This window comes from Chelon labrosus, assembly GCF_963514085.1.
Source record: "Chelon labrosus genome assembly, chromosome: 13".
NCBI classification, from domain to species: Eukaryota; Metazoa; Chordata; class Actinopteri; order Mugiliformes; family Mugilidae; genus Chelon; species Chelon labrosus.
In genome coordinates this window covers 8,918,000-8,933,993 of record NC_140346.1, presented here as the reverse complement: position 1 = coordinate 8,933,993, position 15,994 = coordinate 8,918,000, and the positions used below count along the sequence as shown (strand labels likewise).

Here is a 15,994-nt window from a genome sequence, read left to right as displayed (position 1 = left end):
TTTACCTGTGCAGGGATGTGGGATAAGGTCTGTCTGTCTGTCTGTCTGTCTGTCTGTCAGCTACTCTGAGATGCAGACACAGGCGACATTTCGCGCAATTCCATGAATGACTGCCCTGTAGTGTACGTGCCTGCTTTGAAGAGCACTTCACAGGAAAGAGGAAACTGGATTGCAACGGTGCTGATTGGGCAACTGCCCTGATTGACTGTGATGGCATCTGGATGTTTTGGTTTAATGCATTTATATTTAATACAACCCAGTCACCATTAATAGGAAAATAAAGTGTTTGGTGGATAATTTTAAGATGCACTTTCATATAAGATGGTATGTAGGAGGCTCATTTTGCATCACGATGGGACAGGAAGGGACAGGTGAACCAGATGGTTCATCTCCTCTCCTCTCCTATTCTCTCCTCTCCCATTCTCTCCTCTCCTTTCCTCTCCTCCTTGGGATGCTCATCCAAGCAGAGCAAAAGTGTGGCCAGATTGCTCCCAGAGGCCCTCCGTGACACCATGTCAAGGGATTAAATTGACTGATTTGCATGGACTATATACCAGTACAGCGAGGGAGCAGAGGTTGCGAGGAGGATCAGGGCGAGAAGAGGGAAGGGAAGAGTGTAGAGTGAATGGTTAGGAAGTGACAAATGAACTTGTGCCCACTTTTCTCCCACTGACGTTTAAGTGCTCAAACTTAGACAAAAGGAAGGCACGTAACAAAAGACAGTTAGAGAGTATGAGCCATGCAGGGATGCGGGATCGCTGTCCCTATAGCTTCAGAAAAGAAATCCAGCCGAATGTATTTTTTACACACAGCTATCAAAGCTGCCTTTAACATCTCACCAACTGCATAAATGCCATCGTTACGCAGTATGGGTTTAACTATGTTCCAGTTAGCGCACTGCGATGGGCTTTTAAACAAGATCTGGTAATTAGCATGTCGACAAACAAACTTGCTATTAGAGGCTTACAAATTAGAGGCCTATCCAGTAAAATGGGCCAAACAGCTAGCAACATTTTGTTCAAAGTCTGCCCTAATACGGTGGCTGGCTGTGAGCCCGAGAGGCAATACCTGTTGTGTCCCAAATTGTCCTTTAACCTTGCTGAGTCTCAGCAATAAATTACAATTAATTCAGTGTATGTATGTAAATTCAATGAGAAGCAGCTGCAGTCGATGCCCACCGTCCGACTGAGTGTAAGCGGGCCTTGCGGTGTACAGTGCGGTGATGTGTGTGGAGGTACAGTGGAGGAGCCAGCTCCAATCTACTGGGCATTTCCGTACCAGAAAACCTCGCTGTCTATCTCTCTGCAGGATTAAACACTCATTTAATCTGTCTTTCTCTCCTTTTCCTGTGCTCGCCTCTCCATCCCTCTGCCTCTTATTTCCTCTCTGTCCTCCTCTCACCCCTGCTGCGCCGTATTCCATTTTCCCTCTCTCCTTCTTCATCACTTTCTCCATCCATCACTTCTTTAGCTGTCTCCCTTTTGTTTCCTTCCTGTCTTGCTCCCTATTTTTTCCATTTTCCTTCTTTGTCGCCTCAAACCATCTGATCCCTCACCCCCACTTCCTAACCACCACGCTTCTTTACATTGTGAATCCTAGACTTGCCACTGTTACAATATTCAGCATAAACTTTAAACTGAGTGGCATTTTCTATGCATTTTCTTCATCCTTTTAAATCTGTGTTGGATACCCTATACCTCAGAGTTTCTTTAGAGGGATTTACTGTAGCTTTAGAGTAGTGTCAGAAAGGAGTCACAGTCCTCTGCTACCAAATCAAATCATCCTTCACATCTGTGACATTACAAAGAGTTATGTTGTTTACAAAGAAGATATAAATATCCATTCTCTTAAAGTTTAAAATGACTTTTGATGTAATAAAATCCATAACGATGAAACTATTTTTAAAATGTGACTTTATGACATTCACAGGTGCTGGAATTTCTCAAAATGGCAGTGGGCCTCGCAGATATTTCAGCATTATGGCTTGCTTGCGCTGGTTAGAAGGGGAGATGTAGATAATGGTGTGCTGTGGCGTTGGCAGCGGTTGTGGCAGGGCCTATATAATAATATTTCTGCCCTGCCTGACTGAGCCGAGCTAAATGAGTTCCACGTAATAACCGGCTCTGTGTGCAAACAGCCCCGCGTGATGGCTGAAGCCACAGCCCGAGCATCCATTTCTGGATCTCTCTCTTTCTCTTTCAATCTCTCCCCTTCATTCCCTCACTCGCTCATTTGTGTGTGTGGAGGCGCACGCGTACAAATGCATAGACGGGGGGAAGCACGCACACTGTTGCACTCTCTCATTTCCTCCCTTGCTTTCATTTTTTTTCTTTATTAGTATGAGACTAAGCCCGAGGTCTGATGTTTTTAAGGGTATTTCTTTTTCCGAGTTATTCCTTTCATCATCTCCTTATTTGGACTCTCTATCAGTTTAACTTTCGTTTTTTAAGGAGACACGATGGAGAGAGACTGAGAGAGAGAGAAACAGAGAGACATAGATAAGTATTTTTAGCTCTATGACCTATTTCTCCAGTGCTACCTAACTGACTGTCAGTCAGTTCCAGTGCTTTGGGACCTTGCGTGATATCCAGCCAGGAAATTTTGAATTTGTAGTTATGTTTGGTTGCAACTTGAAGTACAAACGGAATAGGTGTGGTAGGAAACAGAAAGGAATCAACCCAAATGTCTCCTCTCCTTTCCTCTCCTCTCCTCTCCTCTCCTCTCCTCTCCTCAGCACTATTTCTTCCCCACTGTCATTCCCCATTTTTATTATTCCTAGAGTCCGTGCATGTCCAGCGGATCCGTATCAGGAGTTGTCGAGGGTGGAGTCAACAAAAACCAATAGCTGCTTCCCTCTGCAGCACTTTAATAAGGATGCAGACCCGGGTGGGGAGGTGGTGGTGGTGGTGGTGGTAGTGGGTTTGGGAGACCACAGAAACACACACACAGCCACACATGCACTCACACGTGCACACTCAGATACGGAGGTAGGGAATCCATCGCCATAATAAGAGGCCAAGTGCAGTGGTGATAAATCTCACCTGAAGGAGCTGTTCGGAGGCAGATTGCCTTACCCTGATGTACTGCCCTCCATACACACTGCACCTAGCTACCGGCTATATACACCCACACATAGATCAGTAACGCATGCACATACAAATACAAATACTCACACGCATAAAAAAGGTATGCACGAATGAGAACATGCATGCACGTACATGAACACATGAACATATGACATCCACAGAGAGGTCTAGGATTTTAGTGACTCTCAAATAGCCACACCCAGTGGACAATGAGGGACACACACACACACACACGCAGGGAGAGACACACGCAGGAACTGACACACAACTCTTCATTAAAAATCACATACAGCAGGTAACACAAAGCCTCTGACAGAAATGACATGATCTGTTGCACAGCTCTGTCTACCTTCCCCACTCTGGCTTTCTCTGTCAGATCTGTCGGCATGTTTCAAATATGCAAACAGTCAGATCCACGCACGCACACACACACAAATACACACACACACACGCACACACACACGGGCAGACCCAGTGCTGTGACAGCGATTCGAGGAAACTGACGTTTTCCAGCTGGTAGTGTGGCAGACATCCGCTCCTGCACACACACACACCCACAATACACACACACTCCTGTCTGTCCATCTGTCTGTCTGTCACTGTCAAAGCGAGTGTGTGGCCTCTTTGTCTTTTCTGACTGACTTGCATTCTGTCACACACACACAAATACGAAGGTATGTCTGTATCCGTTTCCCTTAAATCACACTGAAGCTGGACTGCATTAGTGTGTGTGCCACGATGTGTGGGTGTGTAGCGTTTCACACTTCTTCTGTAGAAGTAGACAACATCTCTCCATGCAACTCCATCGGAGTGCACGTACACGTGGCGGTGTGTGTGCATGCAACCTTCCCCTCATATTTGAGAACTCCACCCTATATATAGACAAATAAATATATATACATGCCTTCCACTGCAGCCCAGCAATCTTCAGAAGAACAGTAAAAATGTGTTAGTGTGTGCGCACACACACACACACACACACACACAGATTGGAAGAAGGGAGAAAAAAAGACAAATCATTTGAGTGAGAGAGAGGAGGAGAGTGGAGAAGAAATTGAATTGGGGGTGGCGAGGGTGGGGGAGGGAGTTGGAGGGGGAGGAAAAGGAGGGGTGAATTGGTAAGGGTGATATTGCATAGTTTAATCTGTTGAGTTCAGCCTCAGAAGGTCTGTGGTGGGGGGAGGGGAGGAACAGAACAGTAGTAGGCCGCCTGATATTAGTTCACTGTGCACACACACTCACAAAGCTCTGTAGGCCGACGTGTGTGTGTGATTCAGTGAGCAACTGCACAGATGGACAATGCTGGATGGGACAGGTGTGTGGACCAGGTGTACAGACTTGAGTGTGTAGGCGCAAGTGATTTTACAGGCTTAAAACTAACCCGAACGCACACACACGCACACAGACCCGCGCACAGATCCACCAGCCACGGTGTCGGCGGCATTTGCTAACAAATCTAAAGAGCAAAACACAATCTGCCCTCAGCCCTCATGAAGCCATTTACATGTGAACTACTTCATTTCCTTCCAGTTTAATTACCTAATTTCACCCAGTCGGAAACCTCCATTGAAATGAAATCCTTTGTTGGCTTGGTCGTTTCTTGTAATTGTGAACTAATTTTTATGATTCCCTCATATTTCTCTTCAGCTTTTCCAATGATATGATTTTACCTCTAGGGGGAGCCCTCTGTTTCCCTATTGGTCGGAGAGCCAGCTAATTGGGGTTGTTAATTGCACCATAACCGCAAACTGCTGCTGGCAGCATGTGTGTGCGTGCGCGCGCGCGTGTGTGTGTGTTTTTTAGCAGAGTGTGGATGCAACACTGGACTCAGACTCAGTATGTGCTGAAGTGGACTGCTTCTGTTGGATGGGACTTGAGGGATCACCCAGAGATTCAGACAATGGCTTACTGGGGTGGGCCTGGTGGGGTGGCTGTACTTTTTAGGATGGCTCTATATCTACTGCCTGTCAGCTGCACGAGTGCGTTTATTTGTATGTGTGTGTGTGTGTGTGTCTATACGCTCCCAGTGATACCAGTTTCTTTAGTGTTTTCACTAGGCCTCTCCCTCCCTGCTGTTTGCTCAGTGCAGGCTGAGGCAGACAGCTCAGTGTGGGCTTAGGATTCATACACACATATACGCACAAACACACAGTCTGAATGCTCCAGGCACTCTCATTCTCTTCTCCCATCTAATCTTGAGTTGGTTTGTGCGTGTGTAGTTAAAAATTGATATTAGTGTCTACGCTGTGTGTGTATGCATGCATCCATGTTCTGTGTCTGCATGGATATGTTGGTGTGCATACTATTTAATGCATCTAAATGCAGATAGTACATATGCATGTGTTAATTTGTATGTGTTCAAGGGCCTGCATGTGCAGGTGTGTCTTTTGTGTTTTTGTGCCCTTGCTCGTTGCAGAGCTTCATGATTGTCATTTCTGTCATGTCTGCCTGGACATTTTTGGTAGGCAGCTCCAGTTTGTTGGAGAGCTGGCTGTACGCCAGTTCATTACTAAACCTGCTAGTATTTCTGTCTGTGCTTGTGAGTCTGTTTGTATCCATTAGTGTAATTTAAAGCTGAAATACACCAGAAATAGAAACAAACTGTTGCAAAATACCAGCAATGAAAATGACTGCAATTGCAAAATGAGTTTTCATGCTGATTGAGGCGCACACTAAGTGCTTGTGCGTGTGTTGGTGTAGAATCAGGTTTCGGCTTTCCTTCATCGGTTGTGCGGTTTGATGATAGGCAGTTTGGTTTCTCTGTACTTCTCTCTGTGGTCTGTGTTTTCAGCAACTGCTTGGAAGCTATGACCACAGAGGCCACAAGCCCGATCAGTGCAGCTGTGATTGTTTGAAGGCACAAACTCTGTGTTAAACACCTGTCTCTTTGTCCACATTAAAAATAGTTCAACATTTTGGGACATGGCTCACTTTCTTGCTGAGGGAAAATATCGATAACATATCTTGTTACCTTTAGGCAGAGCCAGGCTAGCTGTTCCCTCTGTTTTCAGTCTCTGTGGTAAACTAAGCTTAGTAGAACAAAAACCTTTCTGTCACGAGTGTCCTTAAAGCACTATCTGTGTCGCACCTGCACATCCACGAGGGAGCACACTGTGCCCCTTGCTGAAACTTTATTTCTTCGCTATTTAGATTTCCTATTTTTCTATTTAGCAGGCTGGGCAGCAGTGAAAGAATGTTTGCTGATCACACTCTTTGTGTCGCTGCCAGACAGAGCTGGCGATTATTATTTTTCAAATCTAGCGTATGCTGAAAGTGTGACAAACTCTCTCTTTCAAACTTTTTGTCCCTTTCTCTTTTCACTGCTTCCCACAGTGTCTCCCTGCCTTTCTGCCTTCCCCTCTGTGGATGTCACTTTCCTCTGTCTCCCTCTTCTCTCTTCCTCCCTCTCCTTCAAGTGTTGTCTCCCAGCGTTCTCCTCCTCTTTGGGTCTCTCCCTCTCAACCTCCGCTTCGAGTGCCTCCGCTCTTCTCGCCTCCAAACAGGCAAACAGTCATGCAGCTCTCCTATCACAATATAATGAGATTGGGAGCACCCAAATTGAAAGAAGCCATTTTCTCCAGCTGTCAACTTATTATCGAGGGGGGACCGACTTACTCCAGCACCACTAAAGGCAGCAGAGGAGAGAGGGATGGGGGTGATGGAGGGATGGAAGGGAGCAGGTTTGAAGTGAGAGAGGTGATGAGGGAGGGGGAGTATGGAGAGCTCAGGGGTGAGCTGTTTTACATTTTGAATATTTTCCTTTTTTTCCGCTGAGGCTCTCTCCGTCTGGTTTTTCAGTTTGGTCACCAGCGCAACCTTGAAGTCCGAGTCCTTTATTCACCATGTTCCCCTTAATATTTTAAAACGCTGCATGTAAGGCTCCCTGGGCCGGTGTAGTTCTGACATATGTTGCTGTTTGAGCACCTCTCAGAGTGTGTGACTGTTTACTCTCCCCCCTCTTCACTATTAATACACAAACTGTGGATACTGTGGGTTTGTCTCTAAAGGGAATGGATTTCTCTATTTTGGCCAGGCCTCTGCTGGCTGTTTTGAATACAGGCATCTCCTCTTAGATGCCACTTTTATCCACAGCGCCTCATAATGGGCGAGTAGCGTCTGCCTGGCTGTGTGGATCTAACCTGCTATTGTTTGGACAGGCCACTATCCTGCTCCATTTTTTCATTTATTTATCCTAAAGTGCAGGAAGGATCACTGGCACATCGCAGAAGCAAAGTGAAACGAGGTGAGGGAAAGTTCTCGTGATGCACGTCCAGCACGGCCATAAAATACTCTGATGGTCATGTGTGCAACCGACTGCAGGTGCTGAGCTGTGAAGAAGCAGAAGGCGAGCAGCTCATTCCCAGTGACACGTTAACGGACATGAGCACAGTATGCCCCACATATTGATGCCCCGATCACATCCTTTAAATGTCACACGTCCAGCGATGGCCAGTGAGGATGCACAACTGGTTTAGGAGGCTTTGGAGATGCCATGTGCAAGCTGTCAGACCTCACCAGCATCTGCTGGCTCCGATGACAGCTGAATTTGTCCTCTTTTCCAACCGGGACAGTTGATTCAACTTGACATTGTCACAAGAGTGTCTTCCCTCCAAAAACTCGGCCTTTACTCATACACTGATGATAATTATATGCTCTGTTTGTACCATTATTGTGAGGCAGTAATTATCTCTGCCAGTGAGGTTTTTTTATGCCTGTGAGCTTGTTTGCTTTTTATCTGAGCGTATTTAAGTAAAATTTGGCAGAAATTGCGGCTTTGGGCTAAAAACGACTGATTAGATTTATGTGAATATTTGTTTTCTTCTGAATCACTTCACCTGGATTAAGACACACCCTTCAGCATTTTTGGTCCTTTGCAATTTATGTATTTATTTCTAGATTTTACAACAACTAAATGCTTCCAGTCATTACCATACCTGTAATGTGTGGAATGAACCAACACTTTGACACACCGCACTGCATTGTTTGCAAGAATATTTTAGATGTAGTAGATGGTTTTAATGGTTAAAGCCCCAGTAAAAGTGGTGGCATTACAAGCTAATGGTAATTGTGATCTTCAGTGGGGGATGGGAGACTGTCCTCCCAAGACAAACAACGTCAAATGTTTTCTCTCAGTTGACTAATGTGTCTAGTGGCCGTAGATTTCCAGATGGGAGCAAACTAGGAAGTTACAGTTTATGTGACTATTGTTAAAGAGCAGGGCACTTTTTTGGCTTGTGAACTACTTTTTCAATGACCAAAGACAAAATAGTCTCCCTACATTAAACATACACATACATACCTACACACATATATAGTAATACACACGTAGTATACAGTATATATATATTTCCGCATGGAAGTGGTAAGTTTTTGGTTTCTTACTGGGTCCTGCACTACTACTTATTTTATACCCCTTCTTTAGTTGATATAAATTGGAAGGCTAACTACTTAGTTCGCTAGATTTTTCCAGCAGCTCGCCCGTTTGACTGTGCATGTGTGGGGAGATCTCAGACTGTCCGCGCATCAATCCATCATTGTATTGTACGCCAACCAAGTGTCAAATGCCACAGCGAGGATAGATGATAGATTAACATCTAAAACATTCTTGAAATGTCACGCCATCTACCCGCACTACTTTTGTGATCTATTGGTCGATCGCGATTGACGTATTGGACACCCCTGTTATAGAGCGACAAAGTTGCCATATAGAGGAGGTCGAGGCGGATGGATGGGTATGCAACATATCAAACATTAATAGAATGGATTGCTTTTTCATTTCCACTCCAGTGTTGTTGTTTCACTCCTGCATTGGAAGGGGTATTTATATCAATTACATAAATCAAATACGCACACTAATACAGCAAGGTTAATACATGCCACTACGAGTAAAAGTCTTGCATGAAAAGTCTTAAGCACACAGGGCAAGCAAGTGAAGCATCGGTGTGCAACCTGTTACTGTTTGTAGTTGCTGGAAACAGTGGGAGAGGAAAGAAGAAAAAATAAAGTTCTGCTTTGTTTTCTGCTAATTCAGTTTTCAGTTTTTAGTGAGATATTAGATCACTTGAATGTATAGTGACATGAAAGCAGTTGAGAGAGGAAACATCTATTTCAGCTGGAGCTATTAAAAACATAGATCTGAACATTGATCCCAAGTAGCTACACACTGCTTTTATTGAGGTAGCCAAAAAGAACCAATGGTTGTATTTTACAAAGACTGTCAACTAATTGTTGTGCAGTAGAAATTCAATTAGTAGAAATATTTAGTAGCATAAAATGGAAATACTCAGGTAAGGGACAAGTGCACAGAACTGAACTTAGGTACAATTCAATAATGAGAGATCAAGTGGGAGTGCATAATGAGCTTTTTGTGGAAACATGACCATGCATAGTATTTTGGAGCTGCATCCCAGACAATGAATGAAGATATGGATAAGACTCTCCGTAGTTTAGATGCTGCTGCTGTTGCTGCTGCTGCTGCTGGTGGTGGTGGTGGAGGTGGTGGAGAAGCTGATGAAGTTAGCAGGTGGCTGACAAAGACCTCTGATGAAGGCTCCCAGGACAACCAGGAAGAGGTGGAGATGGGGAGGAGGAGGGTTGCACAACAGATGGCTTGAAAGCAGAGGGACAGATTCAAGATACATTTACAGCATGGGGAATGGGAAGTAACTGGCTCAGAATGCAGGTAAACAGACGACTGGACGAGAGTGGTGACATAGATAGTGGCAGGAATAACCCAGCCTCACCAGACGAAAGGAAACGGAAAGAGAGGCAACAGATCTTCCTTACGCTTTCGCCTATGCCTAGTTGCACCTTCCACCATTGGATTGTTCTTCTTGATACTGTAGCAACGATGATAGTGGTCCTCATACCTTAAGGTAGTCTTTTTCAACACAAACCAACAAATCGTAAAGCTCAAAGTTTATTTACAGGTGTTAAAGCATGTTAAAGTTAAAGTTACCGGCCCTTCTCAAGTTGTATCGTGCATAATGTAAAGTGGTGCCACAAATTCATGAAACAGTATTATGCGAGGAATAAAAATACTATTTCTCTGCCTCTGCTGCATGTGTTTTTATAAATATATTTTTTTCTGATGTAGTACTTTTTTTTTTTAAGAATACGACCATAATGCAGAAACACGTTGTTCAGCTGCAATCAGATTTTCCGCAAATCCACAACCCCTCTCAGCTTTCTTGCTACATGCAAAATGAATCGTTCAATTAATCAGTCACACCTTTTAGTGGCTGCACGGAGAAGAAGAAAAAAAAAAGAAAAATCAAACAAATTGTGACCGGCGGCTGCACTGTTTTTCTGGCCCTTCACTCTGGCTCATTGTGTGCATGCGCCTGTGTGTAGTTTTGTGTGTCCTGTATCTACCGTCTGTACAGCAGCGTGACCTTGATGTCTGCACCCAGCAGGAAGACACTAGAGAGGAGTGATTAACAGGAGGGAGACAAAAAGAAGAGCGAGAGGGAGAGAGAGAGAGAGAGAGAGAGAAGTGTGGAAGCATGGAAATTTGAAACAAAAAAGAGAAGTACAGCGAGAGAACAGGCAGAGTGTGAAATTTAAACACGCAAAAAGGAAACAGAAAAACAGACAAGAGACATAGTTGGGAAATAAGTGGATGGAGCGAGAGAGTGAAGGAAGCGTGTTGTACAAGAATGAAGAGCCAAACTAGTGGTGGAGAGGATAGGGTGGGGTGGAGGAGTGACTCACCACACATCTATTGTTTTTTCTTCTTCTCCTTCTTCTTCTTTTTCTCCCTACAGGCAATCTGGAGGTGCAGTCATCAAGAACAGGTAAGGGTCTGGAGGGGGTGAGAGATGGGAGAGAGGGAGGTATGGGGGGCGGCGGGAGGGAGGGACAAAGAGAAGAATATTACACTGAATCTTAATCAAACTCACACTTGCACAGGTGAGAAAACACAGTGCATACATTGTTCTCACAGTGGAAAAATGTGTTAGAGTCTTCCTGTACGGCTTGTGCGTATGTGTGTGAGTGTCTGTGTGTGTGCGTGTGTGTCTTTTGCTGTGACCCAGGTTAATAGGACCTTGCATCTCCACAGTTTCGCCTACACACACACACAGACACACACTGTAACTGCCCATGACTGTGCGCCCACTGCCCCCTTTGACTTACACACATGCACTGCTAAGTGCGTCATGCTTGCACACACACAGGAAAAAACTTGCCCTACACCCGTCCCCTGAAAGTCCACTTGAAACCCGGACACGCACATCATCTTTAGGTTTTCCTGCTGCTGTTGTACTGTGTTCCCCCCTTGTCCTTCACCTTTGACCCCTTCACTTCCCCTCCCTCTTTTCTCTCCCTTCTTTGTTCTGTCTCAGTCTTGGTGAGGAGTTTTATAAGGAGGCCATTGAACATTGTCGCAGCTACAATGCCCGTCTGTGCGCCGAGCGCTCCATGCGTCTCCCCTTCCTGGACTCCCAGACCGGCGTCGCCCAGAGCAACTGTTACATCTGGATGGAGAAGAACCACCGTGGACCAGGTGTGTGTGTGTGTGTGTGTTTACCTGGGCACAATAAAGTGGCTGGCTGTAACTTGAAAAGCAGTCGGGAGCATTCTTCATCGTGTGTGTGTGTGTTGGGTTTGCCAGCTGTTTTGCTTCACAGATTATTCTCTCCAGTTATTTGTCTCCCAGCTTCCCTCCGTCTTCTTCTTCTTGTTTCTGTCTTGATTCCTTCCTCCCCCATTTCCGCCTTTTCCAGACCTCCTACCTTTCACGCCTCAACTTTTCTTTTTTTTTTTTTCTTCCAAGTTTCCCCAAAGGGTGTTTCCTCATTGCGTTTCCTTTCTGTGTAACATCAGTGCATGTTGGCAGTGAATCAGACACCCCTGTAGGCAATGGTGCGCCGCTGGCACCAACTATTCCAGAGAGGATGCTCTTATGTGTGTGTGTGTACTTGTGCGGTGCGTTACTGATTTTATTTTTGCGAGTTGTGCCTGGTGTCTGCCACTGTTCTGTCTCGTAGTCACTGTTAGTTAAAACTTGATTTAATTGAATATTGAATTGATTTTTATTTGTCTTTTAAATTTGAAGTTTGTTTTTATTCGATGCAGTTCATAGATTTTTTTAATGACCAACTTTTTATTAGAAACTTAATTGCCTAGTTTGAACGAAAAACCATTACCAGCACAGACATCCATATTTACCAGTCTAAAACAGATTTACTATAATAGTAGGCAAATTAAAATAGGTTAAATTAAAAAAAGTTTTTGTACATATGTTTGTGGTCCAAAGTAGATGAATTTCGACTTATCTCTGCAGCACCTGTACGTTGACATCGTGGTTCAGAGCAAAATCTCATTCTAAAAACCACTGGATGCTTTAGCATTAGACTAGCATCAAGCCTGCAGCATCACTTTTCTGAGTCTCTGGAGAAGGAGAAGGCTCTCTGTTTAATTATATAGAACACTAAACTTAATTAATTAGTTAACTATTATATCACTTTGACATGTTAGAATTAGGATTGTCATATCAGACTATTTTTGTTCATATACTAATTAATGTCTCAGTATGTCCTCCAATCAAGCTGTGTATCCATCTGTGTTTCAGGCCATGCTCCAGGTCAGTTGTACACATATCCCGCTCGCTGCTGGCGCAAGAAGAGGCGGCTAAACATCCTGGAGGACCCACGGCTTGTACCAATTGAGTTCAAGATCGGTAAACAGGAAATGGAACACTTGAAGAACTGATCAATTAGAAATTGTACATTGGCACTGAGCATTAGTTTTTGAACCCTAAAGTTAACTTGCTGTTTTGCCCTTAGTTTCCTTTTTAACTGTACCACATATTCTGTGTACTCCGTAAATATTTGTCATGACTGACTGACCTTTGGGATTAATCTGCTAATTGTTCGTGTGTGTTGCTGACTTTTGAGTTTGTTGTACATGACAATTTACCGACATTTTTCAATAAGTGGTACATTCAATAATATGTCTATAAAGAAAATGTGCAGACTTTAGCGCAAGAGATACAGTGCAGATTATCATCTTAGCCTCTGTACTGCACAGAGGTCCTTTTGGCTTCATGAACCAGACAATTTTATCTTCCTCGAGGCACTGTCCGCCCAACTGTGCATGGCAGCTTGACTTTAAGATCTCTGCTGTTTTCTGATTGTAATTGTCTCATTCTCCAGACTACGAGGCTTCTCTAAAGAAGGAGGGGGGGATCCCAGACGGCCCTGTGTTGGAGTCACTGCTCGCTGGGGAAACCCTGGACAAGAAGGTAGAAACCAAGGAAGAAGAGCCAATGAGCGAGTGTCAGGTGAGACTCTGGTTCCTCCTTCATTTCCCATTCTATCTCTTTAGTTTTGTGTTGTTCTCTGTGTCTTGTTGTTTTCATCTTATGTCAGACTGTCTGTCTCTTTTCATCTGTCTGTGTTACCCCGTGTTTGTATTTCTTTGTCGCTGCCTTTGTCTCTCTCGGAGTGTGTGTTTTGGCGGTGACACAGGCTCCCGCAGCTCTGACAGCTCCCTCCTGGCACACAGAGTGTGCGTGCGCTTCCGATTGAGTGCGATTGTGCGGCAGCTTGTTGTTTCATAGGGATTCCACTCGTGTGTTTTACAAATCAACTTTGCAGTGTTTTTTTTCTGCTGCTGCTGTTGTTGTTGTTTTGTACTATAGAGAAATTTACTTCTGAGGAAAAACTTAAAGCCTATTTGTCTGGAGTATTTCTCTAGCTAGAAGCTCTTGAACTCTGACGGACAGCTAATCAATCAGCAGTTGAGTGAATGATGCTCACCATGGCCCTTTGAGAGCTGGACAAGAGTTTAGAAACTCTAATCCGGGGCTTCCCCTGACACCCTCTGCGACTGGCATTTCACTCTGCTCCATGTACACGCTTTACTCCTCCTCTGATTCTGAGACAATTATGTCATAATCACCCAAATGGCATTACTATCGTGTTTCCCTAAACCCACCAAAGGAAAAAAAAAATAATAATGTATATATATATATATATATATATATATGTGAACTCTGACCTCCTGTTTGGAGGAGTCAAAGTTCAGTATCACGCTCAAGACAAACCGCCATCTTTCTTTTTACCGATTATATGGAAGCGGCCGCGGCTCAGTTGAGGAGTTAGATGTGTCATAACAACAGAAAAACATGAAAGAAAAGCAAAAGAAAACGTACCATTTTCACAGTGAGTGGGAAGAAATGTTCTTTTTTACCACAGCAAAAGAAACTTGTGTATGTGTCATTTATGGGGTTACTATTGCAACGACAAGGCGACACAATGTGGAGAGACTCTTCAGTTCAGTACGTGTCACGCTAGCTTCCATGCTAACTGCTAACTATCCGTCTGGCAGCGCACTACAGGCGGAAAAAGGCCGTGAGTTAATGGCAGACTTTTTACATGAGGCCGGCGAAGACGTCAAAAGATGTAAATGAAGCTTCATTTAGCAAAACGGATGTTTTTAGTGAAACACCATGGCGCCGTTAAACTCAAATATTGAACTAAAATGTGAAAAATAATTTGTTCTAAAGTGTAACAGATGTAATTTTTTGTTAAAATGCTTCAGATTTGTACAAATGTGATATCATTAAATTATGTGAAAGAAGTTATGTTTTTTTAATATTACATTACTGGTAGTTTGTACAGACATGGGACAAAGTTCATGATTTGTTCAAAAATGTCACAAAGGTGACATTTCAATAATACTAATTAAATACTAATTTTATATTTATATTAATAATTCATAATAAAAATACTACTAATATGAACAAAAATAAAACAGGTGACTTTAAACAAAATGCTACAAATGTGCTCATTCATACAGAGTGCAGTCAGGAAAGATAGGTGAGTCAGAAAGAGATGTGATAGTTCAAATGTTGAAATTGAATTATAGGAACAAAAATAAATAATGAAAAATGTTGCATGTTTAAATTAATAGGTTTCTACCATTTAACTTATTTCTAATATTTATTGTGAGTATTCATTAACAACAATATCATATAACAAGAACCACTAACATGAGCAGACAGCCTCATCACACATTTAAGTTATTATTATTACTATTCTTATTATTAAAGGTGAATTGTGCGACTATGTTATTCCGTAAGTTTGTATCAAAAGTAGCCCTTCGTATTGCTCGGTACTCTTGAAGTAGCTCTCAATTTCGTAAAGGTTAGTAAACCCTTGGTTTAGTCTATTTATCTAATAAAAGAAGCTGTTATGTTGTATCATGGGAAATGCAAAATACATGTCTTATAAAAAGTTTATAAAAGTACAATACTAAATTCCATTTATGCCTGTTTAATTGATGAAAATTATCAAATTTTATCCAATTTTATTTTTTGCAATGAAAGTATGATACATAGGTTACAGTAAGTGTCATGCAAATGTCCTGAAAACATCTTCTGAAGCCGAGCTTTAGCGAAAGAACAGTAAGAGGAAAGTAAATCAACTAACCTGTCTGACAGTCCATTTGGCTCTTTTTCTATTTGTCATCCATAGAAGCTGCTTGTCGGGGATTTCCCTCATGAGCTGGAGGTGGACGAGATGGAGGAAGATGTCCCGAAGCGCAAGAACCGCACCAAAGCACGGGTATGACCTTTCATACTTAATTTGTCTTTATTCGGTTAGGCTTAAATAGCAGGTCAGGAGAGAATCTGGTTGCTGTCAGTGTGGAAGAGCGAAGTCAGTATTACACAAATGAGCCAGACTGTGCTCAGAATGAAATGCACGGACTGAGGTGAAAGTTCATGGTCTTGTCTGTCAACCACATTAAGACATAAATGGTTCTAATGAGACAACATTATCACAGCTATAAGGTATTATAGATTATTGCGGGAAAGTCTCTGATTTATTTATTGCATCCACATCTATGAACACGTAGTCATAGGCAGTGAAATATGATAAGTCGGGAATCATTTTGTGCTT

The 15,994-nt window shown here is 43.2% G+C and overlaps 1 protein-coding gene across 1 annotated transcript in view; it reads left to right on the top strand.

The window, feature by feature from the left end:
- The window catches only part of dpf1 (double PHD fingers 1), a gene marked incomplete at both ends in the record, with an annotated part of 35,894 nt that overhangs the window by 1,131 nt on the left and 18,769 nt on the right, over positions 1–15,994 (top strand). The window contains 5 exon segments of the mRNA XM_084558086.1: positions 10,853–10,882; positions 11,432–11,592; positions 12,661–12,768; positions 13,244–13,371; positions 15,569–15,658. Coding sequence (XP_084414212.1) covers positions 10,853–10,882; positions 11,432–11,592; positions 12,661–12,768; positions 13,244–13,371; positions 15,569–15,658 — 517 coding nt within the window.